General features: G+C 32.0%; 1 protein-coding gene across 8 annotated transcripts in view; it reads left to right on the top strand.

Moving 5' to 3' along the window:
- Prkacb (protein kinase cAMP-activated catalytic subunit beta) overlaps window positions 1-19,986 on the top strand; it is a 114,748-nt gene that overhangs the window by 62,921 nt on the left and 31,841 nt on the right. For 2 of the 8 annotated variants that reach the window (XM_047554461.1, XM_047554442.1), the window contains exons 2-3: window positions 16,827-16,888; window positions 18,563-18,691. In XM_047554461.1, coding sequence (XP_047410417.1) covers window positions 16,827-16,888; window positions 18,563-18,691 — 191 coding nt within the window. Of the gene's footprint in view, window positions 1-683; window positions 775-1,125; window positions 1,368-10,582; window positions 10,607-12,351; window positions 12,376-16,826; window positions 16,889-18,562; window positions 18,692-19,986 lie in introns of those variants that run through there. The other 6 variants (XM_047554447.1, XM_047554456.1, XM_047554465.1 and 3 more) reach the window with 6 other exon arrangements.

Genomic DNA, 19,986 nt, shown 5'->3' with positions numbered 1-19,986 from the left:
TATCAGTGTAGTTTGGATTTGCATGTTCTTGATTACTAAAGATGTTGAACATTGTTTCACATATTTGTTGGCCAAATGAAGTTTTTCTTTTGAAAAATGTCTTGGTTCATTTGACCTGGCAACTTTTAAAGTTGGTAAATTTGGTTTCTGAGGTTCCACCTAACAAAGCACCATTCTCTAGGTCCTTTGTACCATTTTGGTACAAATTTGGGGTCTCTGGGATTGGAACAACCTGTCCATCATGCCATCCAGTTTGTCCACCTTGCTATAGAAACTGTCATCTTATTCTTGTTTGATGTGAGGAATTTCATACTTAATAATAACTACCGGTAACTTTTTTTTGAGTATTGTCTTTTTTGAAGTAATTTATGGATGGCATCTGAACCTGTTTGTAATGCTGAATTTAATGGAAGTTTATAAATAAATGGTTCCTCTTTTATAAATGTTTATATATGTGTGTTTGTATGTGTGTGTGTGTGTGTGTGTGTGTGTGTGTGTGTGTATATATGTATAGTATTACATTTTGTCTGTGCCATAATACAGAATGTTTAAATGGTTAACATTTGTGCTGCAGTATAGCTTTCTGGCTCATGAAAAATGAAAGCTATCAGCGATCTGGGCAATAAGATTCATCGCCAATAGTCACTAGCAACAGCACACAGCATTTTAATATCAGTGAGGTCCACAGCTAGCAGTAAGAGCTGGTGTAATTGAAAGACGTTTAGGTGCAATCATTCTGCTGTTTGTTCCTTGCCAGATTCAACATGGGATTGTGTGAGTATTTGAAGAGAACAGCGATTTTTTTGTATCTTTGGAAGATGTAAAAAGGGTAGATCAGTGCTTAAATTTAAAGAACGTGGTAATTTTAAAATCATGTGGCTCTAAAAGAAAAAGGTATTTTATTTGTTTGGGTTGATTAAAGCTTTAGAAAAGCTACTCCTTGGTTACAAGTGAACCGATAATTCTGGTCTAATGTTGCCGTGGTAACAACTCATGCTGATATAATTGAGAACATCTTATACATCCTGGCTCGAACATTTTCTCCCTGCCATTTTGAGTTGTTCTGGAGGTATATGAAGGAAGCTAGGAGAACTAGCTTGAAAGAAATTAAATCTAGTTATACACACCGTTGGCATTAATCTGATGTTTACTGGTGTTATCTCATGCTGGGTAGTTATGCTTTGCTTCTAGGGGCTTTTCTCTTTAAAACAAAAGAAAGCTCTTCTCATTTTCTGTGTGCTGCATGTTCCAGTGTATGTGTTTACACCATCGGTTCTTCTACCTCTAGAGATTAGCATAACTCCCTTTGCTGTTGGATTGTTGTTTTGAGCAATATGTTTTGGAAGGGTTGATTTTCATCATGAGTGGTAAGTATGCTCTCTGAGACTCTTCAGCTATCTATATATGTATTTTTTAAATTAATCTAAGAAGAAAAATATTTTTTAAAGAGACAATTAAAAAGTCAGGACTGCAATGAATTATTACATTTTGTGTTGATGCTTTTGCAAGTAGGCATTATAGTAAACTGCTTTTAAAAGCCACTAAGAACTGTGAACAATACCACTATTAGTAGTATATTAATAATCAGTTTCAGTTTTCTTTATGGTTTGATTTACTATATTCATTTGGCAGTATTATTAATTGTTACATATTGAATAATAGAAGATCCATAATGAGAATTTGATTTTAATATCGGATCCTCAAGATAGTTTAACTTTCCTTTGATTAGCTTTGTCATCCTAATACTAATTTTTGTTAGCTTCTTCTTTGACTATATTTTAAAAAATACTAAACTTGAAAATAAAATGCTGCTAAAATTTTGTTGATTTTTTGTTGTTGTTGCTTTTAACTACAGTTCATGGAGAAATAGGGATTTTGTTTTTGGAGGCTTTGTTACAATTTTTAAGAAATACTTTATTGGGGAAATAATTTATTAGAATAAGTACATTGTGATAACTAGTCTCCTTTGTTATTATAATATGATTTATTTTTTTAAACCTGTCCAAAAGTCTTTTTTTTTTTTTTTTTTTTTTGAGAAAATATACTACAGTATATACTGCAGCTTATCTTAGGGCAAAAGCTGTTCCTTTCAAGCCAAACCTGCTGCTAAAAATAGATATCCTGTTGTTAGAGTGAGAAATGTTTGCTCAGAGCATAATTCATTAGCATCTTTTCGCTTAACTAAAAAAGAAGCTGTTTAGAAGTTAATCTCTGATTCAGATGTCATTTTTAGAAGTGATATATGATTTCTCTGATAACATAATGGTTCTATAATTTATATTGAAAAGATTTAGAATTGGAATTTTGACCTAGAAGATTTGGATTTTTGCTGTTTAATGATAAAATTCAAAGTCAAGGAACCTTTTCTTCCATAACTGGAAATCACTTCATTATTACCAATGCACATTCTTTATCCTGCTGCAGTACAACATGAACCACTTCACTGTTGTTATGTATTTGTTTACAAGTGATATCGTATGCTAAAGGGATGTTTTTTACATGTACAATACTAAGAATTGCCTAGATTATTATTTTCCTGTTTTCAAAGTAGACCTTCTGATATAGTGTTTTAAATCTAAACTAATATTATTAAATCAACATGTGAGCCTAATTTCTATAATACGAAAACCGAGGCTACCTGATCATGCTGGTTGTTCAAATCAGTTCAATGTGTGTTTTCTCTTTGAAAGTTGGGCATATAACCTAGAATTTTTAGGTAACCAGTATGATGTTCTGGAGGTTTTATAGTATGATGTATTGGTTTTAGGTGAAGAAAATTGTTGCTGCTTCTGTATTGCTTCATTTTAAAGCTATGGATTAGAGATAGTATTTTATATCGTGGCCTTTCCTTACAGCCTTTTTCTACCACAAGAATGGTGGTGATAAAAAATAGATATTCAGTTTTTCAAGATTGTTCAATTTCAACTAATTTCACTTACGTTGCAAGTGGTTAAATGCCCTAGCCATTTCAAAATATGGAAAATTACAAGTGAGGTGTGGTTTTATTTGTAGAAATAAGCAAATGCTAGACCTTTTTTTCTAAGTCTACAAATGTGCCTCTGGTATTTATATGTATGTAGTGCTTTTTTCTAGTTATAAAGCTATTCCTTTTTTCTGATAATTGAAGGTTAGCTTTCTCCGGGAATCTATCTTTGGCCTTCTTTTAATGCTACGTTCTCTCTGAATGATCTCATCCATGCCTATATCTTCAGTTACTACCTGAACATTCAGTTCAAAAGTGAATTTTGTCTTCCCATTCCCAAATTTGTTGCTTTATCATCGATTTTAATTTCTGTTAGTGATCTCATTGTCCATGAAGGAAGTAAAAACAGAACCTTGTTTCTTACTCCCAGACACACAATTAGTCATTAAGTTCTATTGATCATATATCAGAAATGTCTCAAAAATCACTCCATTTTTCTCCACTCTAACAATGAAAATGTTTCTAGATCAGACATTCTATACCTCTTCTCAACCCTGTTGCAATAACTGTCTCACTGTTCTCCCAGCTTCTAGTTTTATATCCCTCCAGGTCATTTTTCACACTACAGTTTTTAGATTGCTGATGTGCCCATTTCTTAATCCAAAATGAAAACTTTCCAATTACTTTATTTGCATCTGTCTCATAAATTTTAACCTGGCCCTACCTTATCATATATAGATCCTTGCTACCTTTCCATGCTTATATTTTTTATCATAAGAATTCTGAGAACCACTATGCTTTGCAGTGCCTCCATTATTGATCCTGTGGAATTAGGTGATTTCCCTATACTCTCAAAGCAGCTTATAAACTATAATTTATTGTATTATTATTATATTATATTGAAATTATATATTTACAATTTGGTGTCTGATCTCTAAATTTTGAACTCGTTAAGTCAAGGCCAGTGCCTTGTTTATCTGTGTGTTTTCAGTGGCTACTTTGTTATTTCCTACATTATAAGGATCCCATAAATACTGTGTTTTGTTTCAGGAAATACAATAATCGTAATGTTTCCTTATTCCAGCATCATCTTTGTAGCATGAAGATAAAAATGATTAAGAAACTAAATTGTACCAATCAGAACTTATATCTTCCTTGTATTTAAAATATTAGTTGAAAGTCTAAAAAGAGCTTTCACCTTTCCTGTCTAAATTTTCTTTCTTGCTAATACCCCTTTTTGTGAAGCTTTTGCTCTTGTTAAGAAAGCAAGTTTGTCAAGAAATATACAAAACACCTCTAAAAATCTGTTGAATTGTCTTAAGATCATTTTGATTAGAGGAATTATCAGTTACTCAAATAGGCTAAAACAGACAAAAATGCAGGTATTATCAGACTACACTGTTATCTTACGCAGCTCAAAGGCTCACACAGCTCAAAGGCATAAAGTAGAGTTGAGTTTTACCAATACTAGAAATGGAATTTGGAAAGGTGCCTGGAATCATAGCAGCACCTTTCTCGGTTTTTCTCTCAGAGATCACATGACTACTTTATTTTCTCCTTGTATCCGTCTTATTATTTTCACAGTGTAGAATAGGTTTCTCTGCTGCTCGTACAAGATGGAGCTTAGTCATCTGACAGATTCAGAGTTCATGTGTGCTCCTGGCTTATCAACATATCTAGCATCAGTATATCAAAATCCTAGGTGAAGAATAGCAGGGAGGGAGAGATGGAGAAAGGGTAGTCAACTGGTACTACATTATAGTTAGGAGAATTTGGGTGATTATAGAAAATGGTAATGTATTGAACACTTTTTTAAAAAGCAAGAGGAAAGGATTTTTAATGTTCTTACTGCAAAAAAATAATAAAAATTTGAGGAGATAGATTTGCTTAGCCTGATTTGAACATTCTACAGTGTATCCGTATATCAAAACATATGGTGTCCCATCAATGTGGACAGCTTTTACGAGTCAATTAAAAAAAAATCCTAGGTGAGAACTCTGGTCCAGCTATAATTGAGGGCAGCTCTCTGAAGAAGATATTAATCTACTGTGAATCTCAGGAATGTTCCAGACTTGAGCACTAGCAATTAAGTCCACTGTGCAGATCTTGACTGAAAATATAAATCACAAAACTGAGAAAACCACATCCTGGAATTAAAGTGTGTGGGGTGGGGGGCGAATTTGCCCAGAAAAGTACAGGATCAGATAGATGTTCAACTACCAAAGCCTAACTAACAGTTTTACTTTGAGTAGTTTGCCCTTATGGAAAAGAGAAATAATTGTTTCACCCTCACTAATTCAGAGAGATGAGGAAAAAAAAAAAAAAAAAAAAAAAAAAGACTGTGGGAAAAGTGAGTAAAAGACCCAACACTGCTAATTACTTTCACTCTTAAACAGTTATATTGGGACAATTAAGAATTTATTAGTTATTTCAAGTCAGAAACATGACTTGACCTTTTCCAGCTATGACAGGGCTCCACCTTGATTTGATGCATTTCACCACCAGCAAGGAACCCTATAGTCCTGCTACCTTCTCAGTGCCGAAGGTCACTGGATTATTCAGCTGATAATGTAAATATGTATAAACTGAAAGACTGGATGAATTGATTCTAACAGTACCTAAATAGGAAGTGAAAGTATCCAAAGAAAATTCACCTACTTTATTTGTGAGGATTTTTTCCAGTACTGGGGATAGAATCCAGGGCCTTGTGCATGCTAGGTACTACTACTGAGCTACCCTCACCTACCTTATTACTACTCAAGGTTTGCAAAACTTCTCATTCTTCATGAAAGTAAAAATGAGAAAAGCAACTCCATGTAGCCTATAAAAGAGGTTATACCCCATTAAAGGATAAAAATTGGGACCTGCAAAAGGAGGGGAATAAGCAATGTTTTAAAAATATTTCTGTGGAAGGGTCTAAACATATAATATTACAGATAGTATCTGGATTTCAAGCAAACATGGAATCTGTAAAATAACACATGATAGAAAGGATAAAACAAGACCAGGATGAAAAGAGCTGAGAATCAGGCAGGAATGGAAAAGAAGCATAATGATGTGAAAGGCTTACTGTGATGCCAGTAAACCTGGTATGTGCAGAATATAAAGCTGCATTAAAGACAGTAAAGAGCACTTTAGTCTCTGTAGGAAAGTAAATTAATGATAGAAAAGAACTATCCTGAAGCCTTCCAGAAATAGGGAAAATGGACAAAATAAAAATTATGAAGTGAAAAGTGTGTTAGATAAATGTAGGTCATTCTACAAATTGAATAACATCCTCATAAAACAGATGTGGATAAAACAACAAAAACAGAAATAAAAAACATGACTTTAGCTGGGCATGGTGGCTCATACCTGTAATTCCAGGGACTTGGAAGGCTGAGGCAGGAGGATCATGAGGTCAAAGTCAGCCTCAGCAACTTAGTGAGGCCCTAAGCAACCCAGTGAGACCCTGTCTCTAAACAAAATATTTTAAAAAGAGATGGGGATGTGGCTCAGTGGTTGAGTGTCCCTGGGTTCAACCCCTGGTACCAAACCAAACCAAACCAAATAACAACAACAACAACAAAAAGATTTTACCTGGAAGCTCAGGAAGCTGAAGCAGGGGGTATCACACATTTGAGATCACCCTCAGCAATTTAGTGAGGCCCTAAATAACTCAGTGAAATCCTGTCTCAAAATATTAAAAAATAAAATAAAATGCTGGGGATGTAGTTCAGTGGTAAAACACCCCTGGGTTCAATTCCCAGTACAAAAAACAAAATAAAACAAAACAAAAATATAACTTCAGAAAACTGTTTTTGTTTGTTTTGGTACTGAGAATTGAACCCAGGGCCTTGAGCATACTAAGCATGTGCTCTATCACTAAGATATACACTAAGCACAGGAAAACCTCCTAAAAGAGGAAAATCCTCTATCTGTAGATTAAAAATTCTCATTATGTTTTGACAAATTAACAAAGACTCCAACACTTAAGCATATCTTGGAGAAATTTTGGAATTTCAAGGATAATACATGAATTTCACAAACATGTAGGTCTTTGCATCTTACAGCTTAATATGAAACTTGTCTTATTAAAAAAAAAATCCAAGATTGGAGACAAGATAATTTAAAAATCTTTCTAGGGAAAAAAAATTAATGAAATGCAACAGCACTTTAACATGTTGAATAAGCTATAGCGAGCATCCCTTTAAATGAATCCCTGAATTAACAAGAATTAAAATAAATCCCATGTGCAAAAAAGGAAGTGGTTGATGAAAAACCACAGCTATAAGGGGAGCATACTTTGCCCTCAGATTTTCATCCCTTGTTAGCCAAAGGACTTTGATTTTAAATGATCTCACAAAGACAAAATGCAAGTTCTTTGGATGATGCAATTTGGGATTTCTTAGATTGCTCTATAAAGTCAGTGTCCTGAAAGGATCATGACCTCAGTGAAATCACATAGTAGAAAATACAACCTCTGCAAACACAGGGCAAAAGGGAAGCTTGTATTTCTTAGCTTGTGTTCCTGGGGCAGGGGAGGGATGTGTATATGTGGATGTGGAATGTCTCTCCTGAGAATTCATAATCATCTGCTTCCCCTCAAGTGGGTTTCAGGTTTTAATCTGTATTAATTGTGTGGTCTAGGAAGCACCAATAAAAGTATATCATCAGAACAGATTCAGGTTGGTAATATATGCTGTATGTCAGACAGAAGCTAGTACAAAATCCTGTACTGGAACAAATCCTCATTCAAGCCCTTCAGGTTTTTCCATAGATAAAGCTCCACTGAACTTTAAGTTCACAGTTCAGAAATAAAACAGACAAACATATATATTGACTACATATGATATTCAGACACAATAGTATTAGACCCTCAGAAGATTGTCAGTAGAATTGTCATAGGCAGATTACCATTTAAAATTAATGACATAAAAAGAAAAGTTTTATATATCTGTAATAGAGCCTCAAAATATATAAAATAAAATGGACCCACTTAGAAGAAGAAATTAGAAAATGTAAGATATATATATAGATATATATAGATATATAGATATAGATATTTAAAGAATTTCTGCACAAGCAATTGGGGAGCACTTACAAAGTTGATTATATAACTAAACATATTCAACAAATTGCAAAGAATTGATATACAGGTCACAGTCTTTTTTGAGCACAAAGCATTTAACTACACTCAATAATAAAAGACTAACAGACACATAAATGCATATATGTGAAAACTTAAAAATTCAGATAACTCATGGGTCAAGTACTAACTCGATAGAAATTTAATAGTGTTAGGGTTAGAGTTAGGGTTAGAGTTAGGGTTAGGGAGGGGGGCAAGAATGGAGGAAGGAAGGACTGTATAGAGGGAAAAGAATGGTGGGAGGGGTGGGGGGAAGGGAAAAAATAACAGAATGAATCAAACAACATTACCCTATGTAAATTTATGATTACACAAATGGTATGCCTTTACACCATGTACAAACAGAGAAACAACATGTATCCCATTTGTTTACAATAAAAAAAAAGAAATTTAAATTTAAACTATCAAAACTATGGAGTGTAGAGATAAATTTTTAAATGTTTAACTTTGGAAAAGACATTCATGATGTAAGAATTCAGGTAAAGTTAGGAAAAGCACAGGATGGTTAATCAAAATAAGAAAAACTGATGAAAAGACATAAGACTGAGCAAAGATCGTGGAATAGAAAATAAAGAGCCAAAGGTTAATTCATGGAGAATGCTTTTAAAAGAACTGATTAGAACCATACCTGTTTAAAAAAATTGAATCATAGTTGAAGTTTTATTCAAAACATAACAAAGTTAGAACCAGACAGTGCTATGACAAAGTTCTAGGAAATAGTAAGGAACAAAAATTTCAGTTTTGTGCAGTCTTCCAGAGAATTGAAAAAGAAGAAATATTCTTAAAATTCATTTATTGAGTCTGATATAGTATTATAAGTAAAGTACAGGAAAAGCAACTTAGTTTAAAAACATTTTCTCTGAAGTGAGAAATACTCTCATTGTTTCTACATCATTGAACTGTTGGTCAGATCCTGAACAGTAAGACAAGAAAAAGATGGAGAGAACAAAATTGTCATTATCATAGATGATGTGTGATTGTCTACACAGAAAATTCAGGGGAATCTTCCAGTGTGATTTTTAGCACTGAAACGAGTGTGGCAAGACTGCCAGATAAAAGATCAATGTGTAAACACCATTTGTGTTCCAATCATCAGCAACAAACAGAAAAGACAATTAAAACAAAAAATGTCCCTTTTATAATAGCAACCCAAACTCTAAAGAACCTAGGAATAAATCTATTAAAAAAGTAACAAGTTCCTTAAGGGAAAAATTGGCTAATTTTTCTGAGATATTTATTTAGTGTTACAAAATTTGCCATCATGCCCATTAGATTAGTAAAAATTGGAAAGTCTGATGTTAACATGTTTTGTTGAAGAGATGAAACATCAAAGATGTGGGAATATAAATTAACACAACAATTTATTGAGCCATTGGTTACTAAGTTGATAATGTGCATCCCCCATCCCCTAGATGTATAGTCCTACTTTTACACTGTTGGGCAACAAGAATATTTGAATTCAGATCACTGTCAGGAAAATCTTTGGCATGTAATTGTGGTAGATATATTTCTGTGAGAAAAATCTCAGTAAGCAAGGATAAAAACTGCATTTCAAATATTTCCTGGGTCATTAGTTTTATGATTGAGTAAAGTATAAACTTTCATTACAAAATCCTATAGTAAGATCCTTCATTTCAATGTCTTGGATGGCCTAGATTGATGGCATCCCCTGGTAGAGAGCAGGTTGAGAGAGAAAGCTCATATGTATGCTAAGTTGTGAATAAATATACTATGCAGATTAGTATATTCATCTGTTCTTTTAAATGCTAACCAAATAAGTTAATGCAGTTTTCTAGAATTTATTTATATCAAATATATTTAGTATGTATTTAAATACATGTCTCATAAAGGTTTTGGATTTTTCTATGTACAAACTAAATAAAAGACTTTCTTCATGGTTTAGTGAGTCAGTCAATTATACTGTTCACTTGTAACCAAGACTTGATAAAGAATCAACTAATAGGAAAGCAGAAGAATGAAATAGACATTAGCATAGGAAATACAGCTTTTATTTTTTACTAAATTTCCAAATGCTCAGTCATGCTTGACTTTAATCTTTATAGAAAGACTGATATCTTAGAAATCAAAAGTAAACATGGTGCCATCCATTAAACCTCACAAATATAACTGCAGCATTAAAGTTACCTTTTACCCACTATTGTTTTTAAGGTTATAGTGAATTTGGTTCTTTTTTTTGTGAATTTGCTTTTAATGAACATGGTTGAATATGGTGAGGCAAACAAAGCACCCCTTAGCAAAGTGAATACAATTATCCTTCAGATTTCATGAACGGAATGTTGTGATTTGTTAACACATTTCCAGAGTAGGGTTTTTGTTGGTTAATATGTATCTCTCCAAAGAATTTCTTGTAATCCTTATATAAAACATTTTTTTTGATATCTGTGCACAAGTATTTTTATATTTTATTTCTTTGTGTAATATACTAGCAAACATATGGATGGGTAACGTATTGTGGGTATGTTATTTTATATGTTATTTAATCTTAAATTTATTTATTCTTTTTGATCAAGCACGCAAATCATCAGATGCATCTGGTAGGAAATCACTTTTTTACAGAATAATCCTATTACTTTGATTGATATAAGTTGCATTTTTATGAAGTATTTTGTGGCAATCAGAATATTTTATATTTAGTTTTTTCATGAGTTCTATTTGCTGAAAAGATTTTTAGTACACTGTATACATGTGGGGAAGGGATAGGTATTCTCAGAAATATACCAAATAAAGAACTCTAAAGAGTTCGATATTTGAAGGATGGGTGGCAGAAGACAGACTAATATATTCCATTAGATTATACTTTCCAGAGAATTTGGAAGAGATTGCCCTCTTCTGTTGTTTGTTAATAGAATTTGGTGTTTTCATAGGTAACTTCCTTCAGTTTCCATTCTGTTTTGTGCTTTCTGGCATACACTAAATAACTCTTAAATAGAATAGTGCTTTTAATAATATGAATGAGGGAGATGATAATTTAATTACAGAAGCAAGGGGCACAACGATTATAAGAGTTTAGTGATAAATTTTTAAACTCTTACTGTAAAAAAATACCATTAAAAACACACAGTAATAGTTTGTAGTACTTGCTTTTTCCGTAATAGGAAATTTTAGAGGAGTGGTCCTTTCCCTTAATTCCTGCATTAGCAATCAAAGTTAAAAATATTTAGGCCCCAGGCTGTAGCTCAGTGGTAGAGGGCTTGCCCAGCATGTGTGAGGCCCTGGGTTCAATGCCCAGCACTACAATTAAATAAAATAAAATATTTAGGCAGAGCTGTTACCCTCATCATTCCTGTGTTACTCCATCTGGCACCCCTTTCTTAGCAAGTGTTCTTACCTTCTATATCCCAGAAGAAATGGAAGTCTAGTAACTGTGAACTAACAGATTGCTCCCCTTCCTTCTCACACACTGAAAACCATCACCATGACAGGCAAGTATGTCCATGATTGGGCACCTGTTGGCACTACTCCTCCCACTGCTGTGTGCACTCATAACCTATGCCTCATCTGCCAGAAGTCAGCTGCCATTTCCCGGTTAAGCCATGCTCTTCCCCCATGTGTTTTATACAGATCACCTCATCTAGAATGTCTTATTTTGTATCTTTATCTGCCAGAGGAACCCTTTATTTTTCACGTTGCCATACAAATGCTGTGTCCTCTATTATGCTTATATTACCATGGAAGAATTTCTTCTTGTTAACTCTCATAGCACCTTGTAATTGCCTTTAGTCCTGGTCACGTTGCTTTATAATCCCCCGCCCCCGCTTAGTTTCTCATTTCCTTAATGACAGAACTATATTTATTCTTTGGAGTGTTCAAAGTCTCCATCAGTATCAGAGAACTAACAGGTGCTCAATAAACCAGCACAAAAGATGTGGAATGCCTTCAAAGACATGTCTTTCAAAAGAGTATAACAATTGTCTTTCCTGCAGAAGAGTTTGAATGAATAACAGAAGTCCAGAGGTGGTTTTACAATAGTTATAGGATATGTATTTTGATATTTGCTTCTTGATATTATTAGCTCTATTGCAGTGAGGAATTAAAATTTTCGTTTCAAGGAAAATCAGAAGAATGTTGTTGATTTTGACATAAAACAGTAGTTGTTAGTTTTATTTTTCATTTAATTTTAAAATGTCCTACTTGAAATCATGCAAATAATTAAGTTTCCACCTTAACATTTTATTTCTGCAAATATTATTCTGGGAAAATGTGTATCAGTGACTTCATGCTAATATGTCATTTTTACAAGTGTAATTTAATCATTGTTTAATTTATTTTCTGGACACAGCTTCCTCCTCTTCAGAAATATCTGGTAGGCAACTACTTTTTAATAAAACGAATGTTACCTTTAAAACTTTTTGTTTGGTTGTTTGCAAGTTTTTATTCTCTTCTTAAAGTTGTATTTTTATTTAGCATATTGTTAATAAAATACTTTCATTGTTAAAGGAAATGATTTGTCTAATGTTGGGTTTTATATAATCATACAGGTATTACAGTTTTTTGTGTGACGATGTTTTATAAATGATAAGTATAGTACCTTGAAGCAGAGGAAGTTATACTAAGTAGCAGAAGTAGATTTATAGACACCACTTAGTCAGTGAGATTACCCAGGCTAATGAGTGGTTTTTTAAAAAATGTCCATATACTATTATAAATTTTTGAGTGAAATAACTAACATTTTAATTGGGATTTGCCTTAGGAAGTTTTTATTCTTTTTTTTCCCGATTTTCTGTTTGTTTCCTGACATATGTTGAATAAAAGTTGAATAGTGTTGTGCTTTTACTATAAAAAGGCCATAAAGAGGGAAGTAAAATTTATCACATTACTAAGAGACTGGAGCCCTCAACATCTAGAGTAGTTGTCATCTGTATAGTAATACACTTATAAATTCTTCATATATAAAAGATAACCTCTTTTAAGAGTTGAATAATGGCACCCTATAACTCACTACATATTCTTGTTTTGATAAGAAGTTATCTAACTTACCTAGTGCAGCATTGCAAAATGACTAAGTTTGCTGAATGTTATTAGTGAAACATTATTATTCATTGTAGAATTATCTGAATTTCAAGGGATAAAGTTTTACCATACTTGAATTTTTGTCAATTTTCTTAATGTTTAAAATGAACTTCGGGGCTGGGGAGATAGCTCAGTTGATAGAGTGCTTGCCTCACAAGCACAAGACCCTGGGTTCAATCCTCAGCACAGCAAAAAAAAAAAAAAAAAAGATGAACTTTGTAAACTAGGCTCAATGACAACTATAATCCCAAGGCCTCAGGAGCCTGAGGCAGGAGGATTGCAGGTTCAGTCAATTCACAATCTCATCAACTTAGTGAGACCCTGGCTCAAAATAGAAATAAAAAGTGCTGGGGATGTAGCTTAGCTGTAAAGCACCCCTGGGTTCAATCCCCAGTCCAAATAAATAAATAAATAAACACAAAAAGAATGAACTTTGTAATTTCATTTTTAAACTATGACCTGTATAAACATACAGAAACACTGGGAGAGGCAAAGAGAAGTAAGAATTAAGTTGTGGTGTTTGGACTTTGTGGAAATGTATATAAATAGTTCTGTTTCTTCTTCCTTCACCTCATGCATATGGGTGAATGTTCCTGGAACATATAACTTCTTTGGCAAGCTCATCACTTTCAGAATGCAATGATGCAAACTGAAGAAATTAATTTATTTGGAAAATAATTACAATTATAAATGCAAAAATAATAAATTGAGTTAATTTTTGGTGTGTCCTTATTTTGTAATACCTAGATTGCCCCATTATTAACCAATACAGAACAAAATATATTTGCAGAAAAATCTTTCTTTGAGGTATTTTTTCCTAAGGAGAATTATTAATTACTGTAAGATGCTTTTTGGTAGGTACCCATGATCACACAGATGAATATTAGAACCAATATTCTAACTACATCTCAAAAAACTGTGGCTGTTTCAGACTATCACAGTGGTTTAATTGATTAAATATAGATAAGATTTATATATTAGAACATAAAAAAATTAAAAAGTTGAGAACCTCAAAGTATATGCTTTTTAAGGAACTCTGGATTGATTGTGATGTAGTGTTTGAGTCTGGCTGTCTCTCCCATCTCTTGTTTTATTAATTAACTGCTAACATCTTGTATCCTTGAATAGAAATTTTAAAAAATAACCAAATAAAAGCACTTAGAAATTAAATCCACCAATGTCTAAAAATAATAACATTTACAGCAAATCATGTGGTTCTTAATTGTCTATTGTTTTAGTATTATTCATAATCCAGTGTATTGTGAAATATTTTACTTTTGGTGTTTTTATTTTATTATATTTATAAGATGTATGTTTGAATCAACTTATTTTTACAAAAAGTTGATTATGTTTATCTTTGCTTCTAAATAGAGATATATATTAGATATTTCATGTTTGTATATATATTTATATGACTAAAACATTTCAGGAACAGTTTTCTTCATGGAATTATTTAATGACATAATTAATGGCCATCCTTACTCTAAAAGGGAATCTCCTTATATGTTGAAAAAATTCACAAAATTTAATATCTTTGATTAATATACATTTTAAATAATTTTCTACATAAGACCTATATGAGTGAGATGTTGTTTACTTTCTACAGTGCTACTTGGCAGTAAAGTCAGAATATTGATGAGTACAGAGAATATTTCAAAGAATTTCCCAAATATCCTCTTAGCAAATAAAATTAAGAAACCCCTGATAGCTTATCACCAGGCCTGGAAAAGGAATTTTTTTTTCCTACTTAACATCTTTGGTATAAAGACTGCCATTCCTTTCTTTGATCAGTTATATTTTCTTAACTCCAGATCCTCTTAGCATAAAATGACAGGAGAAGCTGAAATAGGATATTAGACATTTTTCTTTGATTCTCTTCCTTGTCTCCAAATTCTCATGCAGTCATCTGGAGAATTTATACTTCAACTTGATGTGCAAGTTCTATATATAAGAGAAAACTAAAAATATTTTTCAAAAGAAATTAGAGGTATATTTTGAGTTTCACAAGTTGTGATTTCTTAAGAGCCACTGTTACATTTTGCAATTAATTTTCAATTTATTTTATAGCTAGCTGTCATTTCCAAATGAAGGCCATGTGCAGATATGTCTGCTCCAGGCAAAAACAAAACAAAAAACACAAAAACCCAACAAACAAACAACCATAAACCCAACTCACTTGTAAAACCACTCTTCTTCAATTGTGAATAGTACATTAGCTTTTAGAAAAGAACTTGAATTGCCCTATATGTAAGAATTTTCCTTCTCTGAGAGGAATTAGATCATATTTGGATAATTATATGTAACTATTTGATCAATTGTTTTGGTGCATGAGACTTTTTATACAATGAGAAGATTCTGATTTTTAAAATTAATTTTCTAAAATAGTTTTTGAAAGCATTTTATATTAATGCTAGTTTATAGAAAGTAATAAAATAATGTGTTCAGAAATACATACTCTAGTATTACTTAAAAACTAAGATTTGCTTCTGATACTTGTCATCAACATTTGAAATTGCAAAACATTTTAGAATGCCAGCAGTCTTCTTGGTTACTCACAGTGATACAGTAAGATCTTTTCCAAAGATATTACATTGAAGATAAAGAGGGTAATAATAATGTGCATCTCAAAATGCCTCACTTTAAAACAATTGCATAATTAGGGATCTTAAAGAATTTGAGTCCTTACTTCCCCTTTTAATTTTGTCTTCATCATCATGATCATCACTCAGTATTTCTGAAATAAATGCCAACATGCCAATCCAATTTCACTTTGTCTTCTCCAACTTTTTACTATTTCAACATTATTTGGATCCTATTTTTGTCATTTTCTTTATTTATAGATTGAGATAGATAAATATTGGGAAATTTCTGAACAATAAACATCAAAATAATTATTTCTTGTGTATTCAGGTTTTATTCTCATTCCTAACCACAAGAACATGAGCACATCTTGTCAATGACATTTTATCTGTGGGAAGACAGATAAGCAGGGAATACTTATAAATAATTGGTCATTTAATTAACAAATTTAAAACTAAACCGCAACTCTATAAAACATGTGGTTATTATTGATCAGTATATAAGCATCTGGTTTTGAATTGCTTTAGTGTAAGTTTTAAAGTAGTCATTCAGATATTTAGTTTTTACTCCAAATTTAGAATGAGATTTTAAAGTGGTTTAGATTTGTTCATGTTTTGTTCTCTTTTGTTTTCAAGCCCCTGTGAATATCTTTTACGTGTTTGTTAGTCTGTGGTTTCTCCTTTTCTCTCTACTTATCAGTAGTGAGAATGCAAATCTAATAACATAAATTCTCATACCTGAGAACAGTCCTTTTTTCCAAAACCAATTATTGTTGACTCCACAGATCAAAAGATTCATGTTCTCAGATATTTTCAGTTCATGTGTCTAAAGTCTCTATGGCATATTTATTTGTGCCACTATTTTTTCCTAGATTGATTTCTAATTTTACATTACTTTCAGGTATGTTTTTAGAAACATTATTGTTATTAGATTTGAAATTATCAAAACAACCTCCATATAGAAAAATATTGGAGGTTCTTAGAAATCTGAGGAAGTGTTTGCTTCTTGTTTAGAGATACTAACTAGTTCTCTGGTGTACACAGTGAATGCACATTTCCTGTTTTTTAAGTAAGAATATTTATATGTAATGTAAATACATATAATATAAATATGTAATGTAAGTATTCCTACAAGACAAAAATCTTTTTTCATATATATTTTCAGTGAAGGAATTTCTAGCCAAAGCCAAAGAAGACTTTCTGAAAAAATGGGAGAATCCGCCCCCGGTAAGGAATATTTATACTTTTCTACGATTAAAATTTCTGTGTTAAGTAAAAATCATGATTCTTGCCTAAGTAATTACTCCTCCAGATATTTTAGGTTTCAAGTGTCATTAGTAAGCATGAATTTAAAATGGGAATTATGCCACAATGTTATGTTTTAATTTATTAATTAATAATTTTATGTATGTCTAAACTGAAGAAGGAAATCATTTCTCGTATAATACCTGAATATAGATTTTGATACTAGTTCATCTTCGTGTTTTCTAATCTCATTTTAATTTTGAATGTTGTCCTTGTTACAAGCATATACCAAAGGTGAATTTTGGATTATAAAATGGTAAACACTACATAATATGAAACCTGAAGGGAGGTGAGGGAGATGGCATATATTTTATTATATAAAGAAAAGCTATGACTAGTGTAAACAGATGTTCTGTTGTGTATTAATAGAGTTTGTTTCCATTATTTAGTTGGGATTATATTAAACCTTTCAATCCATTTATATCAATAAAATTAAAAATTAACTATTAACCCATAAAATTAATTCGGTTGGAATTTTAAGGACTTTTTTGTGCATTGATAAAGAATCTCACTGAATGTAAAATTAAAATATGATAAAAACAAAATTCATAAGTAAAACAAGGTTGATTTCCTGCTCTGTAATAATACAACCTGATGTTGCTTAACAAGCTGAGTTTTGTTTACAATGGAGACTAAATTCATCAACATTGAACTTCAGTTTCTATCCAGATTTATCACATATATAAGAATCATGTTGCACCATATTTTTCCTCAAGCTAAAGTCTCTACAGACTGAGCCTTGGAAATATTTTCAATGATTTTCACGGATATCTTTGTGATTAAAATTATTAAACAATTGGGTCTGCAATTACTACTTGTTGCTGTTTAGCACATAATTTGTTCCTAGTAATTTTCATTTTGTTGTGGCAGCAACAAATTCAATAGATTGATGCCTCCAATTCTTTGCTTCTGTGCTGCAGTCAAAGCCAAACAAAGATGTTTGCTTATAACAAAACATCTATTCAAGGGAAAAAAAGAGTCTGATTATTGTTCTGAGACTCTAGCTTTTGGTTCTTTGTGCAATGAGGAACTCTTCTTTCCTTATTGTTACTGTTTTAGGTAATACTGGGTTATTATAGCACCAGAGAGAGAAAGCCTAGTGGCTTTTTCTCTTGCTGTTCTTTAGCGCTGTAAACTTGAATAAAGATGCAAATGAAGTGTGACAGTGCTTCTTCAGAGGTACATCTAGTGCACTAAGATTGTATGGCTTACATGACTCTTCTTTGGTATACTTCTGGTCAGTTTGTAATTATTAACAGACAGAAATGATTTATTAGAAATCTTTATGAGAAATCTAGTACTAGGAATTATATAAGAAAATGACCTTTACTGATTCAGCTGAGACTTATTTCCTCCTGTTATTATTACACTCTATTTTGCAATATAATTCTCTCCTGTTATTAGATCCTTTCTTATTCAAAAGAGAAAGTAGAACCAATAACCTGGGACCTGAATAGTATTTTTGTATTATTTGTAAATGAGTAGTCATAAACCAGATCATCATTCTGGTTATACGTTACTCAAGTGATTATAATTATCATAGTCTTATGAGAATTTCAAGTTTTAAAGTTTGTTTTATTTTTCATGCATTTACAGAATAATGCTGGACTCGAGGATTTTGAAAGGAAAAAAACCCTTGGAACAGGTTCATTTGGAAGAGTCATGCTGGTGAAACATAAAGCCACTGAACAGTATTACGCCATGAAGATCTTAGACAAGCAGAAGGTTGGTGCTAATTATTTACCTACAGGTTAACCTTCAGTTGTATTAGCATTAGCATTAACATTTGTTGACATCTTCAGATACTTTTATTGTTTCATTCAGTTTTATTCTTAAATTGTGACTATATGATGCATAGTTAAAAATTTTAGTATATGAAGGTACATTATCATTTCAGTAGTTATTTATACATAATGCATGTTTATATTTAACAACAAAATATGTAATGTCAACATGTAAAAAACCAGCATCTCTACTACATATTACCTTGTGGAAAAATGTAGGAAACAATTACTTAATCCTTAAATTGACATAATAGAAATTTTAAAATTTAATTATTTGACATGTTAATTTATGGTAGAAGCTCTCTTATTTAATGTGATTGTGTTTGATAAATTAAAATGTCCGTCATACCAGGGGAAAATATTAAGACCTGCATACTATAAAAAGCAATTTTTAATTATCATCAATTGATGTATCTAATGAATCAGGATATCAGAAGTCTTCATGCTTTAAATATTAAACTTCCACTTTCCTAATAATCAACAATTAAGGGAAGGAAAAAAGAATAATATTAAATTGGGATATATTACCTTAGAGTTATTATATTTCCAAGAATGACTTTTTAGCTTATTAGGATATCAGTAGGAAAGTGGAAGGAACAGTAATGGAGTAGAAATTCACAGCAGCTCAACGTATGCTATCCAATAGACATGCAATGTGAGCCAAGCATATAATATAAAATTTTCCAATAACCACATTTAAAAAGCAAAAGTTGAAATTAATTTTAATAATATATTTTATTTACTAGTCCAGTATCAAAGACATAATTAAAAAATTGAGATATTTTACATTCTTTCATACTAAGTCTTCAAACTCTTACACTTAGAGTACTTCTCAAATCAGATTAGTCACATTTTGAGTGTTAAATAACCACGTGTGGCTCGTGCCTACTGTTTGGACAGCATAGCATTAGACTGGGCTGAAGTTTCAGTCAAATCTCTACTTTAATGAAAACTAAACTGATTTCTAACATGGGAAGAGGTAATGGCTCAAGTCTCTCTAAAATTAAATATACCCATGTACACATTTAATTGTACATTTATGTCTACTGCCTTCATTTACATATCTTTTCTAACCATGCTTCTTAACAAAATAGTTTAATCACTGTGTCCACTAACTCACTTCTTAATAGTCTTCAATCCACACACAACAGTTTACTTGCTTCCTTGTTCATATCCTGACTCTTACTATTCTACTAAAATGGCCCTGCCAAGTGTCACCAATCTAGTGACTGAATC

The sequence above is a fragment of the Sciurus carolinensis genome, chromosome 1 (assembly GCF_902686445.1).
Source record: "Sciurus carolinensis chromosome 1, mSciCar1.2, whole genome shotgun sequence".
NCBI lineage: Eukaryota > Metazoa > Chordata > Mammalia > Rodentia > Sciuridae > Sciurus > Sciurus carolinensis.
This window is presented reverse-complemented; position numbering and strand designations above follow the sequence as displayed.